The sequence below is a fragment of the Penicillium oxalicum genome, chromosome II (assembly GCF_001723175.1).
Source record: "Penicillium oxalicum strain HP7-1 chromosome II, whole genome shotgun sequence".
NCBI lineage: Eukaryota > Fungi > Ascomycota > Eurotiomycetes > Eurotiales > Aspergillaceae > Penicillium > Penicillium oxalicum.
Window position 1 is genome coordinate 616,790 of NC_064651.1, and position 23,479 is coordinate 640,268.

The following is a 23,479-nucleotide window of genomic DNA, read 5'->3' on the forward strand; positions in this document are numbered from 1 at the left end:
ACAACTGTAGGACGGTACCTCCAGATCTCGCTTCCAGAAGTTTACCCCAAATGGAACGCCTGGATGCATGCCATTGACCACGGCATTTGTCGAGTGAGAGTTCAAACTTCTCTCCTCATGACGACATGAGGGGTCTGTGGTCTGAAAAAGGGTTCCTTCCCGTCCGATACCCGCAAGGCGCCCCAGGAGATGATCGCATGCGGTCATCATCACCTCCGGTGGCGATTTGGGATGATCTAAACTCCGAGATCTCAGCGTTCTGATGGCGGACCGATCTGGGGTCTGCGTCCGCGTCTGCTTTGTCGACGATTGCCGTGCAGGGACCCCCGGATCCATGATGATTGCTATTCTTAATCGTCTGCACTGCCTGCCAATCTCTGGACGACGACGGGTGAGAACTGTGCTGGCGGAGTGGGTGATTGACCGGGACGAGCGACGGTCGATGGAGTTATATACGAGACTCCGTCATGCGCGGGCCACATCTCGGAGGTGCGATCCGGGCGCTGCTGGTGCTCGTGCTGAATTCTTTCTACGGGACTACTGAACCAGCGCTTCCCCAAATCATGGGCGCTGACATATATATTTTCTATCTTCTTGAGTAAACTGAGACGCATGTGAAGCGCGTGTATGAAGGAATCGATATTTGGTGACTTTTCTGAAAGCTGAGCTACACAGTGCAAGGATTGACCATGTCTACTACTGTCGAGTGTAGACGGCTAAAGTACGCGCAGTTACTCCCATAGAGACACGAAAGATCAATATGGGGTGTTCTTCAATCATTGCACTATGCGAGTTCTTCAACACCTCTGTACAAATATCAGCGCTCTCGAAATATAGACAGCAGCACGAAAGAGTACAATATTTGACCATGTACTCCACCATGACCCCGGAGGCGATGTCTGGTGCTCTGGGGGTCGATCTGATAACGGACATGAGAATCGTCTCCTTTTGATGTGACAGGATCCCGAAAAAAAAAGGTTCGCTGGACCCTCAGAATAGGCTCAACCTCTTCAGGTCTGATCAAATCCTCTTATCAAGTTCTCCTTTCTCAAGGCGCGTCGCTGCTCTGGGAGACCACGCAGGATCTAGAGACCAGACCGCCTTTGCCATCGCACGACTGCGACACGACATCCTGATCCAAAGGCAGAGAGCGCAGGGGGTCCAAAGGGGAGCAACAACAGCACGTTAAGGGGGGGGGGGGGGCTAGATGGAGTTCATATCTTATGGCCATCAAATAGCATTGCCCCGTGATCGTGGCAGATTGATCTTCTCCCCTGTTTCCATCCGGAGCGTGGAATCCACATCCACGAGACCTGTGATTGTCCCCAAACACGCCATAATCGTTTCCCCACTATGAGAACGCCTCCTCTCCTCCTGGGCGGTCGGCGCCTTCACTTTCGGGCACCCCCAAAATCCACGCCCATTCAGCACCGCGCAGATCGAAGCGTCAACGAGACACTCTCCTACTGCTCCTCCCCCTGAAATTATAGACTTGTCCTTCTAGCGTTGGTTCTTCGTCTGCGATCATTCATCTCTGGTGCTGGATTTCCAAGTCCTCGCCTCTTGGATCTGACGCCATGGTGCGCCCGAGAGGTCTCTCCAGCTCCTCTTCCGTTTCCTCCGTCCCCGACCAGGATCAGGTACGACGCAATCCAGCCCGGTCTGGCTTCCGCCAGGCTTGTTGAAGAAGATCTCTTGTTTTCTCTTGGTTTTTTTTTTACTTCTGTTTGCGCTTTGGGAGGAAGACAATTTTTTCTTCGTGCATGACCTCCACGATGCATTTAATAACTCAAACTGTGGCCCATAGGAATTGGGGAGCATGTATGATTACCTGGCCAAGGTGATTCTACTGGGTCCTAGCGGTGCAGGGAAGTAAGTCATCCCTCCTTCGGTCTGGGTCCTTGACAATTTCCAATGCTGATCCTATGGTATCCTCCTGTCATCAGATCATGCGTCCTCCATCGGTTTGTGAAGAATGAATGTACGAATCTCCCTTTTTCCATCCGTCGACCACCAGTCCAGAGACTCTCACAGAACCCTCTTATTCTAATAACGGCGTTCGTTTGCAGGGCGCGTCCTTTCGTCTCAGACCATCGGCGTCGAATTCGCTTCGCGCATCGTCAAACTTGGCACCGGCTCGCGTCGCTGTCGCATCAAGCTTCAGCTCTGGGATACCGCCGGGACGGAACGCTTTCGATCCGTGTCTCGATCCTACTACCGTGGTGCTGCCGGTGCGATCCTCGTCTACGATGTATCTTCCTACGCCTCCTTTGCGGCACTGCCAACCTTTCTCATGGACGCGCGTGCCCTGGCATCTCCGAACCTGACCGTCCTGCTTGCTGGAAACAAAGCGGACCTGGCCGACTCCGTAGGGCCGTCATCCTCCGACTACTCCTACACGGACGACACCCATCGTGCTCCGCCGACTCCGTCCAGCACCTCAAGCAAGCAATCGTCCTTTCCATTTGACGTGACGGGTTCGGTGCGCTCGACCTCGACAACAGCGTACTTGGGGCCCGGGACCCGAATGACCGCCTCATTTGCCGAGGGTCGCGAGGTCAGCAAGGAGGACACGGCGCGCTGGGCGGCGCAGTCGAATATCCCGGTGGCGGTGGAGATATCGGCCTTGACGGGGGAAGGCGTGGAAGAGGTCTTTCAGCGGTTGGCGCGCATCATTCTCACCAAGATCGAGCTGGGGGAGATTGATCCGGATGATCCTCAGAGTGGGATTCAATATGGGGACGGAGGCATGTACGGAGGGCCGGGGCCCAGTGAGGCCTCGAGTATTCGAAGTCGAGCGACCTTGGATGAGAATTCCATGGCGATGCATCGGCCCTCGAGGCGGCGGGGGCGACCCGGCTCGAGTTGGAAGGGTGGCATGCGAGAGTGGGAGGATGTGTTTCGACTGAGTGGTTCGTCATCCAAGCGGAATCGGGGATGTTGTTGAGACTTGCGGGTCATTTTCAAGCGGCATCTCTTTTGATCACGGGATGTCTCATCACCCGGGTTTTTTTGTCTGTGTTGCGTTTCCTCGTCTCTCTCTCTCTCTCTCTTCCTGTCCCTCCCTTTTGTTTCCTTTCCTTCCCTTTTGATTTTGCAGTGATCATCCTCCGTTTTCTTTTTTTTTCTCCCCTGTCAGTTTCGTTTCTTCCGTCATCGCACGATACCCATCGTTTTTCTCCCCTTCGTTGAATCTGTATATACAGGATGTGCGGTCACTTTGGGCCCGATACCAGTCACTGTCGACATTTGCTGGATCCTGATGTCGAGTGACTTTCCCGATTCCCCGTCTATCTTTCCTCCTACTACACATGCCATACGCATCTGTTTCTCGCTCGGACGCAGGAACAAGTTAATCACTAATTGAACCCCATTCTATGCAAACTATCCACCGGCAAGAGAGTTTCTAGGATAAATCCTAGTACAGCAGGGAACTCTGTCTGGATAGAGCTTTTTCTTCGACGCATAAGGGGTTTCTCTTCACTTTGATGACTTTTACACTTTGTCACTTCCTGCTGGTATGTCATCGATCGGCATTGGAACTCATCGCTTTATCAAGCGTTGCGTACTTCGATCTACGGATTCTTAGTGTGACGCCTTTTGAAAGAAATTTTGTTTTTTTTTAAAAAAAAAAAAACAAATCATTGTCATGAAATTGTCATATCTCGCTTCTTTTTTTCTTCATATGCAGTGTGTTCCTTTCTCCTTTTCTGTCTTTTTTGAAACCAATAAAAATAAGGGAAAAGGTCGGAGACTGGGATTTTAAACGTCAATTCCGGCAATCAAGGTCTTGATACCCTTGCCTTGCTTCACATCCTTGAACGCACTCTCGGCCTCTTCAAACTTGACCGTCCCCGTAATCAACTTCTTCACATTCACGCGGCCGGTGGAGACCAGCTCCACGGCCAACTTGTAATCACCACTGCCGTACCGGAAGCTTCCCCGCAAGGTCAACTCTTTGGAGCACGCCGCCATGATGGGGAACTGAATCTCACTGCGTCCCATACCACCCTGCACGTAGGTGCCGCCGTTGCGGAGGACGTGAATACCCGTGTGCACGGAGGGTTCGGCCCCCGAGGCATCGATGGCGACGTCGGCGCCGACGCCCAGCCCGTGCTCCTGACGCATGCGCTCCGCGTTCTCCGTCGCGGCCACCTTGCCCGGTACAAAGGTCAAGGGAGTCACGTACTCCTTGGCAAAGTCCAGGCGGGACTGCTGGATGTCGACGACAACCACCTTGGTGGCGCCAAAGGCCTTGGCCACCGCGCAGCAGAGCAGACCGACGGGACCGGCGCCAAAGACAACCACCGATTGACCGGGGCTCACGCGGGCCTGACGGACAATGTGCACGGCCACGCTGAGCGGCTCCATGAGCGCACCTTCTTGCAGAGACATGGACTCGGGGAGCTTGTAGCAAAAGTCCTCGGGAAGGACGTAGTATTTGGCCAAGGTGCCGTCAAAGGGCGGAGTCGCGGCGAATTCCATGTTCTCACAGAGGTTGTATTTGCCGCTCTTGCAGGGTGGGCAGCGACGGCAGCAGATACCGGGTTCCATGGCGACGCGGTCGCCGACTTTGAGCGAGGTGACGGCGGAGCCAACCTGGGTGATGACACCGGCGGATTCGTGGCCGAGGACCATGGGCTCTTTGACGACAAAGTTGCCGATAGAGCCGTGTTCCCAGTAGTGGACCTATAGGGAGAGCGAGAGAAAAAAGAGGACCAAAAGAGTCAGAAGGCTAGGAAGACACTATGGCGAGATGCGCGGTGGGTTGATAAACCTACATCACTGCCACAGATTCCGGTATATTTCACGTTGATGAGAACATCATGGGGATTCTTCAGCTCCGGGACGGGACGATCCTCAAATTTGACCTTGTGAATGCCCTCGAGGACAAAGGACAGATTCTGCAGAAATCAATCGGGTTTCACTGTTAGCTTGACCACGGAACTCAGCGACCACATGGTCTCTTGGTGATGGTGGGGTAGAGAGCGGGGGGTGAAACGGGCAGCGCTGTTGTGCTGAGCTACTCACCTGAGAAGTCTGGGATGAAGTCATAGTGGCGGATGGGGTGTGATAGGATGTGTGTGTGAGAGAGAGAGCGCGCGCGAGGGAGTGAGAGAGAGAGGAGAGAGAGAAAGGAAGAGGAGGGTAATCGGGGGGCAGTAGTTTGAGGATTTGTTAGGTGGTGATGAGGACAAGACAATGAGAACAAAAACAGAGACAGAATGAGACGTTGCGGAGCAGCTATGAGGGAGGATATAAGTACAGCGCACTCGCAAGGGGGGTTCATTCGAGAGCACATACAGTGGTCGATAATCTTTTTCCTACGATCCACTACAATTCAACTCGGTGTGTCTGTACAGCCGGCAAAAAAGATCATGAAATAAGCCGAGCTGGCAGCTCCCCGCAATCTGCGAGAATTTTGACTGCGTTGAAGGATAATTGAAGGTTAATACTTCAACGTGACCGCATGGTGATGGAATGTTTTGTAATTACACCTTCTTGCCGCGGGGCAGCGGTTATTCAGGGGTCTATGACGGTAATACCATGTTCCCCTTTCCCTCTCCTCCTCGGATTCCAGGCGGGCCCGATTTCCACTCGGTGGATCGTCGTCCCCAATTTAACCGCCTGCCTTTACCCGATTTTGCCTCGAGCTTCGATCCACGTGATCCTTGCAGCGGCTACCGGATGAACCCCCTGACCACCTGACCGACCACCTGACCACCTGACCATTGGGTCGGGAAGAGAAGCTCGTCAGGACGGTCTGGCCGAGAGGCGGAGACTACTACTACTGTATGTACTGTCGTAGTAGTCAAGACTGTTCCTGGCATTACCTGGAAGAGTCTTCCTCCATCCACTTGATGCCTCAGTACGAGGCCGAGATGCTTGAGCGGGCAGAGTAGTATATATTCTCATCATCCTAAGTGCTTTTGATCATTTTTTACCCATTGGCCCCGCGGGATCTCGAAAAAGTACATGGATTTTCTGCGATTTATTATTTTTTTTCTCTCGTACTCCCTTTGGTGGGGCCAAAAAGCAATTAAGAAACTGATACGAGAAACTTGCCAATCGACAAATCTCAGGATGACCTGGTGCAGCATTCGAAGTGCTTATTCTGAGAGGCTCAGTTCTATCAGCGACCAGATCTATCTGGGAGCGGAATCAGTTCCAGAGTTGGTAGACCAGCTTGCAAAGGGTGTTTGTCAATTCAATGGCAGCCGAGTACTTTTGAATCATGTCGGATGACGTTCCAGAAGCAATGGCCAGCAAATATAATTCACAACGGGGACCACTTGCAATGCTCGTAGGCGCCAGGCTGAATCCATGAAAGACCGCGCCTACTTATGTGAATTATGGGAGCGCCAAATAAAAGAGAATACCAACAGGATCCTTATCATATGAGTTGACTGCAGCTAACCAATTGATGTTTCTGATCTGTATACCAATTGTCCCGAATCAAGTCCCGGCCGAGAACCTGCTGGATCTGTTGCTTGACTCGGCCGGCCTCAGCGGCGGCTGCGCCAAGCCCGCGGCATCATTCATCTTCCGTTCCTCCAACTCCACTTCTACCTCCGTTCATCTACCCAATTTTGTTGATGGATCGAGCATTTTTGCTCTACACCACGCATCATGGTCCGCTTACACAGTTCTGCTCTTCGTGGAGCTCTGCGCTCTAGCGTCTTGCCATCGGCAGCTCGCCCCTCACACGCACATTTGCCCTCCACCGCCGCGCAGCAGCAGCATCTGCGACTGTTCGCCGCTTCGGCGCGATGCCGCGCCAATGAGAAGCAGCAAGCTTCTTTCAAGAGCCAGCTCTATGAAAGCACTCAGCAGCGGCTGAAGCGTGAGCGCGAGGAGCAGGAGCGGTATGCGCAGTATCAGACTCAATCTTCGGGGAGTCGGTATGCGGCGATGATGTTTGGTATGGGATGCAATCCGTCTTTCTCTCTCCTTCTTCTTCTTCTTCTTCTTCTTCTTCTTCTTCCGTTGTTATCCGGGACTCTGAAGATTTTCGAGAATCTCTCATTGTTCATGTTCATATGAATAACTGCGCATCTTTGCTGATTCTTTTCATTGGTGATAGCGATCATCTTCTTCTCCACCGGAGCTTACTACCTTGGATCTCTCAAGCCCGCCGCCCTTCCTACCTCCTCCACCACCTCCCTCGCAGACCTCGAACCCCCCCGGCACAATGTCTCGGAATCCAACCTGCAGGCCGCCTGGTCTGATTTTGTCGAAATTCTCGGCAAAGAGAACGTCTCCACAACACCTGACGATCTCGAAACTCACGCCGGCTCGGACTGGTCCTCATATACCCGGAAGCAAAATGAGAAGCCTTTCCTCGTTCTCTACCCTTCCACGACCGAGGAGGTTTCGCGCATCATGAAGGTCTGCCATCAACGGGTGATTCCCGTGACACCGTATTCAGGCGGAACGAGCCTGGAGGGCCACTTTGCGTCGACGCGCGGTGGGGTGTGTATCGATTTTAGCCGCATGAATCGGATTTTGGACCTGCATAAGCGCGATCTGGATGTGGTGGTGCAGCCCGCTGTGAACTGGGAAGATCTGAATGAGCAATTAGCCCAGGATGGCTTGTTTTTCCCGCCCGATCCCGGTCCCGGGGCCATGATCGGTGGAATGGTGGGCACCGGGTGCTCGGGGACGAACGCATATCGCTACGGAACCATGCGAGAGTGGGTTCTGTCACTGACGGTCGTGTTGGCCGATGGGACGGTGATCAAGACTCGTCAACGTCCGCGCAAGTCGAGTGCAGGATACGACTTGACCAAGCTCTTTATTGGCAGCGAAGGAACTCTCGGTCTGGTCACCGAGGCGACCTTGAAATTGACCGTCAAGCCGGCGAGTCAGAACGTGGCGGTTGCCAGTTTTCCGAGCATCCAGGATGCAGCCCAATGCGTGACCCATGTGGTCGAGGCGGGAATCCCCGTCGCCGGGGTTGAAATTCTCGACGACGTACAGATGAAATGCATCAATGAGAGTGGATCGACCACGCGTGCCTGGAAGGAGGCGCCGACGTTGTTCTTCCGTTTCGCGGGGACTCCGACCGCAGTCAAGGAGCAGATTTCTATGGTGCAGAAGATCGCCTCCAAGACGTCGAGCAAATCCTTTGAGTTTGCCCGTGGGGAGAGCGAAATGGCCGAGCTCTGGAGTGCTCGCAAGGCGGCGCTGTGGAGTGTGATGGCGATGCGTCGACACCCCGATGATCACGTCTGGACGACGGATGTCGCGGTCCCGATGAGCAAGTTGCCGGATATTATCGATGCCACCAAGGCTGATATGACGCGAAGTGGTCTCTTGGCTGGTATTTGTGGACATGTGGGTGATGGAAACTTCCACGGTATGTTGGCATGTTCTTTCCCTCTTTTCTCTCACTTTTTCCTTTGAGAAACTCTCTCGCCTGAGGGAGGACCCTGTAGGGAACCCTCGTGTGGTTGTCTTTCCCACAGAATCAAGAGAAAGCAAGATTTCTTGAAATATAGCGCTGACCGTGGGCCCTGACTCTTGCCCTCTATGTAGCGATTATTCTCTTCAATGAAAAGGAAAAGGAGATTGCCGAAGGTGTTGTCCATCGGATGGTCAAGCGTGCCGTGGAGCTGGAAGGGACCGTGACGGGCGAGCACGGCGTTGGGCTGGTCAAGCGTGACTATTTGAACCACGAGTTGGGCGAAACGACCGTGGACACAATGAGACGGGTGAGTGTATACAGGAGAGAGACTATATGGAAGAATCGCCTTGGTTCTCGGCCTTGTTTTCCCCCGCCCTATTTTTTGTTTATTTTGAGAGAATGCTAATCGGTCTACTTCTTGCCGTGATAGTTGAAAATGGCTTTTGATCCACTACGACTGCTCAATTGCGACAAGGTCATTCGCACGGAGCAGCCTGCACCAGGTGAGGTCAAGGACTGGTAGAATTGATTTTTTTTCTTTCTCTTTACGCAAAAGTTGGGAGGCCGGGGAAAGAGAGCAAGGAAACTTTGTACAAGACAGAAAAGACATTTAGTTTCCAGAGTCTAGTAGTCCGCACCTTGAATGGATGTGGGATCTAAACGTGGACGGATTGGAAATTCCGTCTATTCTTCATCGGATCCTGAATGGTGTCGGCGCTGCTGGTGGTGATGATGAGAACGGTGCTCGCCATATTCATCCTCGCCTCCGCCATAGCCACCACCATAGCCTTCTTCTTGGCGGGACTGGTAGCTTGGTCGTTCGTACTCATCGTATCCTCCACGTGCCGGGGGTGCGCCATATCCAGACGAGTACTCACTGTGTTGTTGATGTCAAATTAATACCCATCTGGACCAACATGAGGGTGTCTCGAAAATGATATGTGGAAGATGACAAAAAAAAAGGGGGGCGTGGGGGGCGTCCTTGGTTTCGTGTATCATTCAATTTGTACTCACCTCTCATCTCGTCCGTCGTTGTAGCTCGTTCGTTGAACGGTCTCGTACGTAGACTGGGGCGCACCGTGGTCGTACCGAGTCTCGGTGCGCTGGTACTCACTTTCTCCAGACCCGTAGGTTTGGCGACTTTCCTGTCGATAGTATCCGCTATTGTCCTCATGGGACTCGCGGTACTCCTCTCGTCGGTAGCTCTGCGTGTAAGATGGCTCGGAAGAGTACTCATTGCGGTATTCTTCCTGGGCATACTCATTGCGGGCAGGACGTTGCTCGCCGTAAGCATCGGAGTGATCGTACTCGGTGCGATGGTGCTCGCTGTATTGGGATTGAGATGGGCGTTCACCATACGTGTGGGAGCTGGTATACTCGTTTTGGCTGTATTCGTTACGGCCGTAGCTGTCCTGGCGAGAGGGACGCTCCTCGTACGAACACTCATGCTGCGAGACGTACTCTGGCCGGTTCTCAGATCCAGATAACTGATCACCTTCCAGAGCCATGGAGCCCATCTTGCCAATGAGGCCACCAACCAGGCCACCAAGGGCGCCGCCTCCAAGTGCCTGCGCGGCAAGCTTACCAAGTCCATTGTCGCCGGACTGTTGGTGGCTCTCTGAGCTGCCCGAGTCACCCTGTCCATATCCACCACCACCCCCGGACGAGCCGTGTCGCTTGGGTAGTGCAAGGGGCTTGCCGCAGCCGTGACCGCAGTCCTCAACACCTTCCTTGTGGTTGCGGCCCTCGCGAACACCGGCCCGACTGAGTTGGTCTCGGAGCTCGTCACGCTCGTGGTCGTCCTTGTCACTCCACCAGCGCTCCACAGTCGAGAACATGATCTGACGAATATCGGCCGCACCGTCATCGCCGTAGCGGCGAAGGGCTGGGTGGTGAAAGACTCCAGAAATGATCCGGTTGAGAGTTCGGTCGACATCCACGTCCTCATCGTCCCAGCACTGCATTAGCTGTGGCACAGTCCACTTGACCACTTCCGAGGCGACCCGACCGGCCGGCTCGTTGAGGATATTGGAGAAATGGTCCTTGGAGAGCATCGAGTGCGTGGGGTTGGAGGAATCGTCGTCATTGAAAACGATGTGCTGCTGATCCCGACTGGACTGGATGACTTCCGAGGAGCCGGTTTCGAGCTCCGCCTTAGCCTGCTTGATGATGGGCAGAATGTAAGGCGCGATGACCGAGAAGACGAAGACAGTGATCTCGTTCTGAATCTGCTCAATCAGTTCGGGCAGTACAGGAATCTTCTCGATCGCCTCGTTGATTCCCTTGAGCAATTCGTCATGCCACTGGAGAACGGGGTAGATCTGCTTTTGCACATTGTCCACGTACTCCACCCACTCTTCAGGGTCGCGAGGGCTAAAGTCACGGCCATCTTCACGAGCCTGGTTGGACTTGGCCTTGAAGTCGTCCATCTGGCTGGACTGATCCCCGCTGCCGATGAGACCGCTGGGAATTTTGCTGAGCAACTCCTGCAGCACGCTTTGGGCCTCGCCTTGGTTCTGAGACTCGGAGATCACACCCTCAAGGTCCTGAAGCTCGGACTGCTTGGTCTTGTCCGAGAACTCACCCAGGACCGAATGGAAAAAGTCGACGCCACCAAAGGTGCCCGTCACAATGGGATAGACCTCTTCACGAGCACCGTCAATCTGCAGCCTGGTGTTGCGACCCACATGAGGAAAGACCCCTCTCTCACCGAGCTCGATCAAGCTCAATTCGGTGTAGTTGGAGTGAGCGGCGTAATCTTCCAGGCAGTGCAAGCCGGTACCGAGCAGGCGAAGGGCCTCGTGCAAATCTTCTTTGTTGCCGGACCGAGCGTAGCGACGGCCCCGTTCGATAGAACCACCCAAAGTGCGGCGGATCAGAGCGGCAGAGGTATCAATTCCGAGGTCTTCGGAGGCAATGTAGTTCTTGAGGCCTGTAGAATGATAAATGGAGAGGCACAGTCAGTGGAGGGTTCAGAGACACGGTCAGGCATCGGGCCTGGTGATAAGAAATGGCACACACCAGTTCGGGTGTCGATCGACAGCTCCCGCTCTTCATCTACCGGTCCTCGCAGACGGCGGTCGTAGTTGCGGGCGTCATCGCCTTCGGCGTAGCCGAGAGGGTTGTCAATGTGTTCGGTGGGTTGGTAACATCCAAGACGCTCCGTGGTGACTTCGAACTCGGCAGTACCGTAGCTAGATACCTGTCAATTCAAGAACTTCAAGAACGAAACAGTTGCGTGGTCATAAAAGAAATCGTCTCTCTTCTTATGGGCCTTCCATCGAGTGACCATCATCGAAGCACGTACCCAAACGTCATGAATCCCAAGACCCAGATGAGAACACGAATAGCCTCGGCACTGACGTGCTTGACTGTCCCTACGTCCACGGCTTGACTGTAATCACGGAGCCAGTTGCCAAAGTAGACACGTTTGACATCGAGCTTGCTGAATTTGCGGCCTCCGGCGATGCGAGCGAGGAAGAGAGACAGCAAGGCATCTTCAATGTCACCGTGACGCCAGTTCTGGCCGGAGATTTTGGAAAGAGAGGCGATGTTGCCAGCACCAAAAGCATGCGCCTGGCCCGAGATGGTCAGGAGAATCAGCAGGGAAAGACCCAAGCTCTGGAAGGACAGGGCCATGGTCGACGTGGGGCAGACAACGGAGAGGCTAAAGGGTGTGTCGTGCAAGATCACGATCGATATGTCACTTGACGAAGAACGATACTAAGTATGTCGTAAAGACACGCAGAGAAAAGGAGGGGAGGAAGAAAGCATGCGAGACGCAGAAAGTGGCCAGATGACGAGTCTTGTTTCAGGTGATGAAATTCTATTTATTTTCGGTCTATGTCACTGCCCCGCCGCCGATCACGACTGTTGTTCCAGAATGTTTGACTTATTTTTTGACCTTTTGGGCGATGGTGGGGTTGGAGTACGCGGGCCTCTCGTTCCGACGCGCGAGTCTTGGCACCTCTTGGCAGCGCCTTTGCCAGTCTCGTGTGAGGTACATGCCTCAATGATGCAGGAAAGTCTGAAGGTCTGTTGCAGATAGTGGTTAGTAGTTCCTGCTACTGGCTCTTATGCCTGCTGTCGGGTGGTCTCGGTGATATGGGCAATGCCTCTGGACAAGTGTCGGGTTGCACAAGCAATCTTCACCATGACCGACTCTGCCAACTCGTTGAATTTGAAATGCAATAGCTCATCAAATCGCCTTTCGGCCCCATTTTGCAGACTGGAGAAACATGAATATGCTGGACCAGGGATTATTCCCTCGGATCGTTCCATGGGGTTGGTACTGTACGTATATTTAAGGATGTATTGCAAGAGAGGTGGATGAAAAGGTTGGACACGTTCACATGATTGTATTGCGATCGATTTGTGCCTTGTTGCCTTGTTGCCTAGATGCCTGTGAAAATCAATGCCTCATAATTCAGGCTGACAACCTAGCAATTGTCACGGGACGCTAAGAGGCTTTCTGACCATGCGACCGCGACACGATAGGAGCCTGTCCATGTGCCAGGGGTCTTTGACCGGCCGACAGATATGTCCGTCGTGCCAGGTTGAAGCCGGACAAATGGTCTCGGCCAGAGGGAGAACAGCACTACCCAACGATGACCTAATTGGCAGCAATTCACACCCTTCACTGTCACTCTGTCATTCTGCCATTCGCGCAACCCCCGGGAGACTACGATCCTTATCTTGCTGCATGTTGTGCTTCAATCAGGATCTGGTCCCTCTGTGTCCACTCGGTCGGTTCCATTGAAAGGAAACTAAATCCGTTCCCGGTTTAGTGCTGTCCGTGTTGTTGAGCACCGCCTGTTAGCGCTACAGGTGGTGTTCAACTGTTCACTCTGTACGAACGACGGCGGACGGACTAGGGAGGTGGGACTCGAAGCCGACGGAGTCTCCCGAGTACCGACGGGGGGTACCTGACTGGCACGAGAAGCGTCGTCGAGAGTACCGACCAGTACTAGTGCCATCGACTGGGCCAATGAGACCACCGAGTCTTGACAAGTTCACCTGGGGGAGTCACCGTAGTAACTCTCAAGTCGTCCAGTCGTCCAGTCGTCCTCCGAGGCGTCCAGTCGTGCCCCGAGCGCATCCGCAAGCGTCCAGCCTCAACTGCGCCCTCGCGATCTCCGCGCTCACCGCTCCGCGTTAGTCTCTGCCCGGTCTTCTGGATTCACGGTCCGGAACTTGGACGCGCAGTCGCTGACATGGGACTACTTCTACTACTGTAATCACCTCGTACTCGTAGGAGTGACCCCCAGTAAGAGGAATTTTCCCCCCTTCTCTTCTCCACGAACGAGGCATTGTTCGACCCTTTCCCTCCTCAACTCTCACTGCCTCGCTCTCATCTCTCCCGCTGGGTGATATCAAGGTGGTGTTTCTCTCTCCTGGGTTTGGTGAGAGAACTCCTGATCTCACGAGATCCTCCCCACTCTCTCACTTGCACACACTCTCTCCCTCTCTCTCCCTCTCTCTCTTCCTTCCTCCCTCTTACCTCTCTTTCCCCCCTTGCAGCTGATCACCCACGTGGGAATCACACTCATCTCCCGACGACGATCCGCCTGGCGTGGGTGCTTATCGTACATCGGTAATGCAGCTGTGCGTCAAGCCACACCCCTCGTCTTCGTGATCGCTCACATCTCCTATTGTGAACCCAGCCCCTCTTCCTCCTGAATCGTGAACGCCCCTCCTACACGCTGTCGTCCTCTCTGCGGGATCCCCGCTTCTGTCACTCGGTTCTCAGGTCCACCCCAGAAGGGGAGAAAAAAAAGACTTCCTCCCCCAAGTTCTCTGAGACGGAAAAAAAATCAACCATCATGCGCAGTGTGTCCCGCATTTGAAAAGCAGACCCGTTCAGAGAAAGAGTGTGGAAGGTGGGTGAGCAGTCGCCATGGCCCGCAGCGACGCTCCGGTGGGTCGTGAATCGACGGCGCAGCCGACCTCTAAGGCCCGGTGGTCATTCGACTCGCCCTCACGACCGCTGTCCAAGTACAGCAGCCTTCGCAAAGGCTCCAAAGCCTCCAGTCTGGAAAACCGTGCCAACCTGAATGATGCGGGGCCGGGCTCACTACATCGAGAGTCAGCCGAGCCCCGTGCACCTCTCCCTTTCCCAGAGTATGCGGAATTGTCTCCCATGGAGTCTCGAGACCAGGTCCTGCTTCTTCCGTCGAGGCGGACACCTACAACGACTGCGAGTGGATCGGTGGAGAAATTCGATTCCACGTGCTATCTGTCCAACGACTTCGCAGAGCAGTCGGAGCACCGCTCCCACAAGAGCAAGCACATGAAGCCTAAGGTGCATATCAAACCGATGCTTCGAAAACTCTCGCGCGAAGAATCCGCCTCTCAGTCCATTGACCTATCTCGCTCCTCCACAGAACAGGAAGGTCTGGGAATCTACCTCAACTTCGAACGAGAGCGGGAGCGCCGCCAGAGTGATTCCATAACGGGCGCAGGATACCGCCGAGCGACGCCAGGAATGCACAATCGATCGATCAGTGGCACATCACAGTTCTCGACCGCGACCGGGTCCAGCGGAGGAAACCCCAGTTCGCAATTTGTCTACCCGCTCCGCCCAACTCCTCGGTCTTACAGTCCGCCACTCAACCAATCCCACCAAACCTCCTTGCACGAAAGCGACAATGAGAGCGACGGAACACCCGAAAGTCCGATCAAGACTCTCCCTGAGCTAGAGTCGCATCGGACCGGCCGGACGTCTTCCACGACAGTCCCACGACCGTCGTTACAAATTGACGACGATTCCTTTACTCGTCTGCCCGGCATCTCCACGACCAACGTCTCTGGTCGACCCTCATTTGGGTATTCCCGTGATAACGGAAGCACCGTGGATACGACATCCCCGAGCTCGCGTCCTTCTCTCGATTTCGTGTTCCGGAACCGGACCCGAACCAGTACAGATCCCGTCTCCCGGGCTGCAACCATCCAGGCTGCCCGACAGGCGTTCGAGGAGAAGGAGGCCGCCAAGGCCCGTCGTCTTGAAAAACAGCAACTCAAGGCAGAAGAGCGACAGGGGCGACGCCTGGTGAAGCGTCACTCACCCGAGGGCCAGGCCACATCCGCCCACCCTTCGACGGTCAACCTCTCAGAGAAGACCCCCGAAGCAGGTACTCCGAACATCACCAGCAGTGATCGGTCTTCTCCCTCGTGGAAGTCGCAATCCAAGAGCACCTGGGTGCTTTTCATGACTTGGCTTCGAACTCGAGTCTTCAAATTTCGCCGAAAAATACGAAAGATCAACTGAAGGTGGGAATTAAATTATCGGAATTTGAAAGTTTTGATCTTGCGCCCCCCCCCCTATCGGTGTTTATGTCCTTTTCTTTTCTTTTTTTTCCTTTGTCTTCTTTTTTTTGGAACCCATATCACCATATGGCTGGTCCTTTTATTGCCTGTCATCTAGCGATCGTGTTCTTGTGATATGCGCAAACCTGCAGCTATCCATGGGACGGAGTTTTTGAGCCGCGCAAGCGGGATTGTGGGCTTGAGGCGTTGGAGGGAAGTCTACTTTATGATCCTTTCTTTTTTTTTTATCCTCCTTGTCTGATCTGCCAGCGTCAGGTTTGGTTGATCATGACCATCTGCTCTGAGACATATGCTCCGCACAATTCGGGGTGATGATTATCTATGTTGACTATGACACATGTTCACAAATAAAAAATAAAAAAAACTTGAATGACATTGTTTTGACGAGCAAAAGCTTTTAGTTGTATGACAGGCGCCTGGTGGAAAACAACTATAGAGAATGATCAGAACTTCACGCCGGTTGTACTCGTGCATCTACAGGATCACCAACTCATATCTTCAAGCGGCCACCCCACGCGACACCGAAACAAACACGTGCAGTGTGTACGTAGCCGTGGTGACGGTCCAGTCCCTCTCTCGACACCCCTGCCGATCCCGATGCACAAAGTCACATGACTATTTTGCGCGAGTGTCCGCTGTGGTCCGCCATGATTTCTTCAATTTGCTGCATATTCTCTACGGCGTACAGCAGCGACAACAACCGACAGCCGTCTGATAAGCAACAAAAGCTCCACCGATCACCGTTCCGCGAGGTCTTTCTTTCTCCCGCCCAGACGCACCTCCCCGGGCGGAGGGAGCGTCTCCGCCGTCATGGTGTACGATTGGGCTGGGAAGCAGGAGATTTGCTACCAGATGTATATCCAGGAAAGAAAATCCTTGGAGGAAATAATGGAATACATGAGGACAGCTTACAAGTTTGGCCCCAGGTAAGCTTTCCGTTCTGACAAAAGCATTGCTATGTCGCCGAGAGCTTGATTGCTAGCCTTGCGCTGTCCGTCTTGTCTTTCCCTCGATTGCCTACACCCTTCATTTATCTCTCCCTTGACCACGGGCGACTGATACGTGCTCTCTGAATTCACCACCAAATAGTAAGCGTGCTTATCAGACCCAATTCAAACGATGGGGGTTCCCCTCGAAACAAAATCCCGCGCATAAGAACGTCGATCTAGTTGCCCGAGTCAAGGAATTATGGGAACGTAACACCAATCAGCGTGACATGCTTCGGATCTTGAATGAAGAGGGATTCTCGATCAAAGAAAGAGAGCTGATGCGTGTGCGTGCAAAGAACCGCTGGCTGCTCCGCGTTCCCAATGGCATGAAATCACAATCGGCGGTTGGGTCGCATAGCACACAGCCGGATGACGAGGGGCTTCTTGCCCTGCAGCAGGAAGTCTACAAACAGGAGATGTCATATGAAGGAGCGGATTCCATGTCTGTGGAGTCTGGACCTCCGCCGCCGCCGCCGCCGCCTCCTCCCCCCTGCAGCGGAGCAATCCCCGTCATCGGCGCTGTCACCAGAGGTGATGGCGAAGCGTAAGGAGCGCTTGGATCGGCTCAAGTCGGAAAGTGCAGAACGATGGGCCTCCAGGAAGCGACGTCGTCGGACACGGGGATGGGCTGGTTTGCCGGCTGATCCGCCCGGACCCCCTCGATTCCCGTCGGAAACGACGATCGACGAGAGTAAGCACTATCTCAACTTGGATAATGTGACATATCGTCAGTTACGGGATCACTTCCAGAGAATTTGCGAAGCGGCCGGGTTTATCAAGAAGACCGTCGCAGGACCGGATCGATGGCAGGCTGCCAAGGACAAATTGATCCAAGAATCTCCACATTTACAACAAGTCTTTGGTGCCGAGCCCAATCAGCGCGACGCGAAAGCACTGGCGCTGGATGTCGTCTGTACCGATGTGACGAAGCGGATGAGAACCCTTGAGCGGCGGATGACTCTGGCTGAAGCGAAAAACGCGTTAGGAGTGAACCCGGAAGAAAGTCGCCAGATTCGAAATGCCTTTTACGATACCCTCAAGGCGGATCATTTCACCAGCAAATTGGAGGCGGGCGATGATCATTGGGCGGAGCTGAAAGGAAGATGGATACGGGGCTCCCCGCTGCTCCAGCGAATATTGGACGGAGATAAAGGCACTGTAGAACATACGACCAAGTTAAAGGCCTTGGAAGTTCTGTGTCGAGATGTTATGAAGCGGCTTCGGGATGATCAGACCAAGCGAGACCCGGCACGGAAGAGGTCCAACCCTCGGACTTCATCACAGGCAACTCCGTCATCCAGCAACCCGCCCATTCCGCATGGCATGATAGATCATGGGATTAGCAACGGCATCAGCACGCTTGCATCCCAAGCTTTGGCCAGCGCTCCCATCTCGGCCAGCGAGCTCGGGGATATGCAAATTGACCCGTCCCTACTCCAAGCGGCCAACGATCCTGCTTCGTATGCAGCGGACGCAACAGCACCACACGAGGCAGGAAACGCCTTTGAGTACATGGACCCTATGCTTCACTCGACCATGCTCAATCCAGCCGTCTGGTTTCAGAGTAGCCCTCAGAGTCAGATACAAGGGGTACCGCTAAAGCCCTGGATCGAAAAGCTGGCCACCCGATCTGTTGAGGAATTGCGCCAGATTATCACGTCTCGCTACCCTTACTCGATTCTGAGTAAGATTGAGGGCTTGGATAAAGATGAGCATGACCACGAAACGCTCTACCCCATTGATGAAGACCATGAAATGGATGCCTATTTGGCTCATGTCCACGAGAAAAAAGCCGAAGCTGTATTTATTTTCACGGTGGGTCAAATCTAAGGACCCTACCTGCTTTGTCGGCTCTGTTGTGCTGTCCTGCATCGGTGTAAGAGAACGCACATGGCAGTGTCGAGGTTTCGATCACTATGAGTGTTCTTTCTCATAATCATTGTTGTTGTACCACTCCTTATCATGGTGAATGCTGGTGGTGTTTGCGTGGTTGTTTCTTTTTGTTTTTACCGTGTTGGAGTCTCGGGAGTGATACCATGGCCGGCGTTTGAATTGCCAATCGGCATTTTGAGATTGGATCATTATCTAAATTCTCTTAAAAACATTCATTGATTTATATTTTTCGGATCTACAATTACCGAGCTCGTGATTCATCCAATCTTTAGACTCTCCTACTATTGGAAAGTTTCCAATGTGAAGAACCAACTTAACAGTATAAGGGATGGTTTATTCTACAAAAAAAGCTGTCGTCCAAGTCCCTCAAAATCGCTTTAATTCACATATATCACAAAGAAGGTATTTTGAAAGCTTTTTGTAAAACTCAAAGGGTATTTCAGTTTGTTCCCAAGGTCTGCACTACATTCCTGAAGAGCACATTCATGGAAGGTAGCGAGAAGGCCGGAGTCTCTCCAAAGACAGTTGCAAGTGCCTTGTTCTGAGAGCTCGAAGTATCCTCTTCAATGACGGGAATGACCGCCGACCGCTCGTGAGATTGACTGAAGATGCTCGCGAGGCCTGAATTCAGTTGGCTGGTGACTTCCCGCGGCTGAGTGGTCTTCTGCGTCGTCTTCTCCAGGCAACCAAGGCGTTGCACGGTGGCGGTCGAGTCGATGATGATATAGTCGCCTGTGTAGGTGTCTGAGAGAAGAGACAGCGGGCTGGATGCAAGAGTTTCGCGGAATGTCATTTCAAGCGAGGACACGTCGTAGATCTGGATGTGGTACCGAGCCTTGCGACGCTTCTTTTGAGGATTGCTCGAGCTGCCACCGCTGCGGAGGGCAACGGCGAATGTGTTTGTTCGAGAGTTTACGGCAATCATCGTCTGGAAGGGCGTTTCCGAGGGGCTGGTGTTTTCGATGAGTTTGATTGGCTTGACCACATCATCTACCGTATCCCACACGGAGACGGATCCAGAAGAAGCAACAATTAAGTGTTTCCCGAGGAATTTGGCAGAGTACGGCTTGCCGGAGAAGACTCCCGTTCGGCGATAATGGATACCACCATCTCGCACGTCAACTAAGAGAACAAGTCCATCACTGGTTCCGGTGGCAGATGGCAAGCACACAGCGAGAACAGATCCATCCTCTGAGAAAGACATGCAACCTGCTTCAACGGTCTGATTGCTGGTTTTGACAAAAGCGTTGAGGTCCACAACACTTCGACATTTCCAGGTGTCCAGGTTTTGCTTTGAGGCATCAGTGGTCAGACCGCTTCGGTGCCGGGAGCTAGGACTCCAGACACGCAAAAATGCGTCCGCACCAAGAGTGGCGAACTCGTGTGAGAACGGACGAGCTTCTAGGCCCAGCACTGCGGCATTTCGAGAATCCCTGAAGTGAGGACCATCGATCCGCGTCACCAGCTCCCAGCTATCATTAGAGGCGTTCCACTTCCAGAACTTCAGATACACTTCAGGGTGCGAGGTAGCAAACTCCTTCTGGGAGGTTGTGTATGTCAAAGCTTCCACATCTTGCGGGTTGGGCGTCCACGAGTCGACACTTGCCATCCACTTTCCGTCTTGTGAAACATCCATCTGAGAGACATCAGGGGCAACGATAGGAGCGCCGTCTGGGCCAATGTCGAGCGTGGTGGCATTGGTCCGTGCCAGGGCTTGTCTGGAGATATGGTAGTTTGAGCGAATGTCAAAGGTCTGCAGGACAGCGGAGCTTGGACGATGATGGCCCTGTTGACTGATATGGTATGACGCAGGCACCGTGACCATCAGCCGCTCGGGGTGCTGGGGGTGCAACGTTGCCACAGCACCATATGGCCTTTGTATAGAGGAATCTTTGTAGCTCGAAACTTCAGTACTTAGTTGCAATCCCGTCACATTTGCGGAGGGTTGTAGTTCTCGAGCAGACAACACCATGACCGAGTTGTCGGCGAGCTTGACAATATAAGAGTTGCCGCTCGGAGACACGACAATATTGCAGATAGGGGAGGACAAATGAGGGAGGAACTGTTTGCGCCCGGTATCTAATTGCCAGAGTACAAGAACGGACTCTTGGCCACCCGAAATAAGGTAGTTGCCTAAAGTACCGTGTCAGCCGATGTTCACGTTTCCCTACTCTGCACCACTCTGAACCCTTACCGTCTCGAGACCACCGCACGGAGCTTACGGCACCCCGGTGCCAATGAAGTTTGCGAGGCGAAGACTTCTTCTCTCCAGGCTGAATAAAGAGTGTGCTCAAGATGTCTTGGTAGGCCAGAATATATCCCCCAACCTGGCCAACGGCAAGATCAACCACTGGGTGGGAAGAAGCTTGGCTTTCATCAGAGTTCTCCCGAAGGTGGAAACACGTTGCCGAAGCAGGAAGAGTGGCCTCTCGCCACGAGAACTGAACTGACTCAGGTGATTCAATATCGACCTCTGAAGCATGTCCCAGGAAAATATGAGCTCCGTCGCAAGCAACAACAACACGGCCACTGGATGCAACCTTTATGCTGCTAATTGCCTCAGTAGTCATCAAGATGCAAACGCCCGCAAGTTTCTTTTCTCCCAATGCGTTAATCAAGATCTGCCGTTTCCCATCTCTCGAAGTGACAATAGAGTATGAGAGAGGTTGAGTTCTGCTCTTGGGGACGCACAGGTCAAGCGCAACGGTAGTGGCATCGGTACCCCACCGAGCAAGCCGCTTACCAGAGTCCCAATCCCACTTCGTCACAAAGCCAGACGTGAAAATGTACAGTACTGCGGATTCGATTGGGCAGAGTTGGTAGCCGACCACCTTCTGGCCGGCTTCCATTTGTAAAGTTCGGAGGAGACGGGAGGTCGCGGTAGCGAAGACCTGCACCGCAGTGTCAAGTCCGACAAATAGATATCTGAGCGGAATCAAATGATCAGCTGCACATGTTCCTCCGAAAAATGGGAAGTTCACCAGGGTGCTTACGCCTCGTCCTCAGTCATGACTGGATCCAAGTTCCGGTAGCGTCCCCCGACGGGGCGTGAAAATGACCATGGCGCGGCTTTCTTTTGTTCCTTGAGTTCTCGAGAAAGAGTCACGTCCAAGGCTGTAGCCTCATTCGCCACTGATTCATTGCTCTTCACGAGACTCTGCTCATCATTGACGTCGGAAGTCCGCCGGCGCTTTGTTCGTTCCGCACCTGATTTCGACACCTTTTCTGCGGCATCGCTGGCCCGCGATCTTTTTTGCTGCTTTGCCGACTGACTGGGAGCCATTGCGCAGGAGACCTGGCTAGAGGCGTTGAGGAAAGATCGCTTAAAACTCGTGTCAGACAATAGTGTCCCGCCTTTTCATGTCCTTCTCAGACAAAAGATCGCAATTCACGAATATTCAGCCTAGAATCTCAGAGACTTATCGCAATCTTTTTTTTTCCCGGAGACGCAAAAACGAAGCGGTGTGATATGGCAGAAAAAAGGGCTCCGCTGACCGCCGTCGGGGGAAAAGTTTCATCGGTTCAGTTGAAGCTCGGATGATCCTGCTGTCAGTCGTGTAGTTGCCTTTTGAACCAGATTCGGTCTAACACAAGCTCATCATGATTATTCCAGTGCGCTGCTTTTCCTGTGGGAAGGTACGAAAGTCAGGCCCTCTACTCCGTTGGCCTGATCGCTGACAAGTACGCAGGTCGTTGGTGACCTCTGGGAACGGTATCTGGAATTACTCGACCAGGGTGTGGCTGATGGGCAAGTGCATTCATCGCGGAAAAATGATCATATTGCAAGTTTGCAACTTCTAACGTCCGCTCTAGTGATGCGATGGACCAGCTGGGTTGCCGCCGCTATTGCTGCCGTCGAATGATCATGACGCACGTCGACTTGATTGAGAAACTTCTCCGGTATGTAGGATCCTCCGAGAAAGGCGACCGAGATCTAACCGCTTTATTCAGGTACAACACAGCGGAGAAGGATCGCGCAAGCGCAATGGTTTAGCCACGTCCCCTCGTTCGTTTCCTTTCGATGATCACCGCTATAATCGATCTACCCTCTACGAGACATATGCGAAATCTTGCTTCGATGGCATGAGAAAGGCAGTTGCCTTGGAGTCTCGCTTCTTCTCTTAAAACACGGCCTTCATTGCACACTCGACTGCCAGACTTTTGCCAATATTCCTCTGGGCCGATGACTTGCTCAATCTCCAACACCTCTGCGTGAACTTGGCCAATTGGATTGTTCGCCTGTTTCTTGTCTTCAGGTTTGTTGCCCATAGCGCGAGATCGGTGCGACAACTCAATAGTGTGAGCCAAAAAACAACGGCGGCGGGACGGACTGCGCAACGACTTGGCGTACTTGCATCTGGGAAGGCGTTATGTGATACACAATTATGAATTTTGGCGTCTATGGAGGCCGCTGTACCTGTAGAAATTGATTTGCGTTCATCCTACCATTTGATGCGTGTCATGTCCTTCTGTGATTATGACGCCTCGTACGAGCTCCCTGCCAGATCGATCGGAGCAGTCACTTCGGGCTAACTCGCATTGAAGTGTTCGCTCTTCGTCTTTCACCATTTTTGAGACGAAAATACTCCCTCGACCGCAGGCAACCGACTTAGCTCGAGCTTGGAGTACTCTGTAAGCGAACTTCCGTGAAGGACTCGCCGAGGTAAGATAGCCGACAGCGACGAGGCACAGTGACGTGAATGAAGTGTATCCTGCAGCTTTGAACACCGACCCCACAACCCTTGCCGCGTCGTCTGTCAACTCCATCCAGCCTTTGCGGAAATCCAGGTTCCAGCTGAATTGTTATCCAACTCATGCTCCAGAGGTTCGCAGTTGACAGAGACTCGAACACCATTCGTGGGGT

General features: G+C 53.2%; 8 protein-coding genes across 8 annotated transcripts; 5 read left to right on the forward strand and 3 right to left on the reverse strand.

The window, feature by feature from the left end:
- Positions 1-1,577: 1,577 nt before the first annotated feature.
- POX_b02130 (Ras-related protein RABA1b) lies at positions 1,578-2,947 on the forward strand (the record flags this gene model as incomplete). The annotated part of the gene is made up of 4 exons (XM_050111046.1): positions 1,578-1,640; positions 1,808-1,872; positions 1,947-1,981; positions 2,070-2,947. The coding sequence occupies 4 exons, from the start codon at positions 1,578-1,580 to the stop codon at positions 2,945-2,947; spliced, it is 1,041 nt and encodes a 346-aa protein (XP_049971392.1).
- An 815-nt stretch (positions 2,948-3,762) lies between these two features.
- On the reverse strand, positions 3,763-5,055 carry POX_b02131 (putative D-xylulose reductase A; the record flags this gene model as incomplete). The annotated part of the gene is made up of 3 exons (XM_050111047.1): positions 3,763-4,689; positions 4,782-4,904; positions 5,032-5,055. 3 exons carry the CDS (start codon positions 5,053-5,055, stop codon positions 3,763-3,765), a joined length of 1,074 nt encoding a protein of 357 aa, XP_049971393.1.
- Positions 5,056-6,630: 1,575 nt separating this feature from the next.
- On the forward strand, positions 6,631-8,930 carry POX_b02132 (D-lactate dehydrogenase; the record flags this gene model as incomplete). The annotated part of the gene is made up of 4 exons (XM_050111048.1): positions 6,631-6,922; positions 7,085-8,359; positions 8,539-8,714; positions 8,838-8,930. 4 exons carry the CDS (start codon positions 6,631-6,633, stop codon positions 8,928-8,930), a joined length of 1,836 nt encoding a protein of 611 aa, XP_049971394.1.
- A 161-nt stretch (positions 8,931-9,091) lies between these two features.
- Positions 9,092-12,046, reverse strand: POX_b02133 (uncharacterized protein; the record flags this gene model as incomplete). Its single annotated transcript, XM_050111049.1, has 4 exons — positions 9,092-9,284; positions 9,422-11,339; positions 11,429-11,601; positions 11,715-12,046. The coding sequence occupies 4 exons, from the start codon at positions 12,044-12,046 to the stop codon at positions 9,092-9,094; spliced, it is 2,616 nt and encodes an 871-aa protein (XP_049971395.1).
- A 2,257-nt stretch (positions 12,047-14,303) lies between these two features.
- On the forward strand, positions 14,304-15,674 carry POX_b02135 (uncharacterized protein; the record flags this gene model as incomplete). Its single annotated transcript, XM_050111050.1, has 1 exon — positions 14,304-15,674. The coding sequence occupies one exon, from the start codon at positions 14,304-14,306 to the stop codon at positions 15,672-15,674; it is 1,371 nt and encodes a 456-aa protein (XP_049971396.1).
- An 869-nt stretch (positions 15,675-16,543) lies between these two features.
- POX_b02136 (uncharacterized protein) lies at positions 16,544-18,552 on the forward strand (the record flags this gene model as incomplete). Its single annotated transcript, XM_050111051.1, has 3 exons — positions 16,544-16,659; positions 16,823-17,266; positions 17,322-18,552. The coding sequence occupies 3 exons, from the start codon at positions 16,544-16,546 to the stop codon at positions 18,550-18,552; spliced, it is 1,791 nt and encodes a 596-aa protein (XP_049971397.1).
- Positions 18,553-19,054: 502 nt separating this feature from the next.
- POX_b02137 (uncharacterized protein) lies at positions 19,055-21,898 on the reverse strand (the record flags this gene model as incomplete). The annotated part of the gene is made up of 3 exons (XM_050111052.1): positions 19,055-20,748; positions 20,810-21,540; positions 21,609-21,898. The coding sequence occupies 3 exons, from the start codon at positions 21,896-21,898 to the stop codon at positions 19,055-19,057; spliced, it is 2,715 nt and encodes a 904-aa protein (XP_049971398.1).
- A 317-nt stretch (positions 21,899-22,215) lies between these two features.
- Positions 22,216-22,478, forward strand: POX_b02138 (DNA-directed RNA polymerases I, II, and III subunit RPABC5; the record flags this gene model as incomplete). The annotated part of the gene is made up of 2 exons (XM_050111053.1): positions 22,216-22,251; positions 22,305-22,478. 2 exons carry the CDS (start codon positions 22,216-22,218, stop codon positions 22,476-22,478), a joined length of 210 nt encoding a protein of 69 aa, XP_049971399.1.
- Between the last annotated feature and the right edge of the window lie 1,001 nt (positions 22,479-23,479).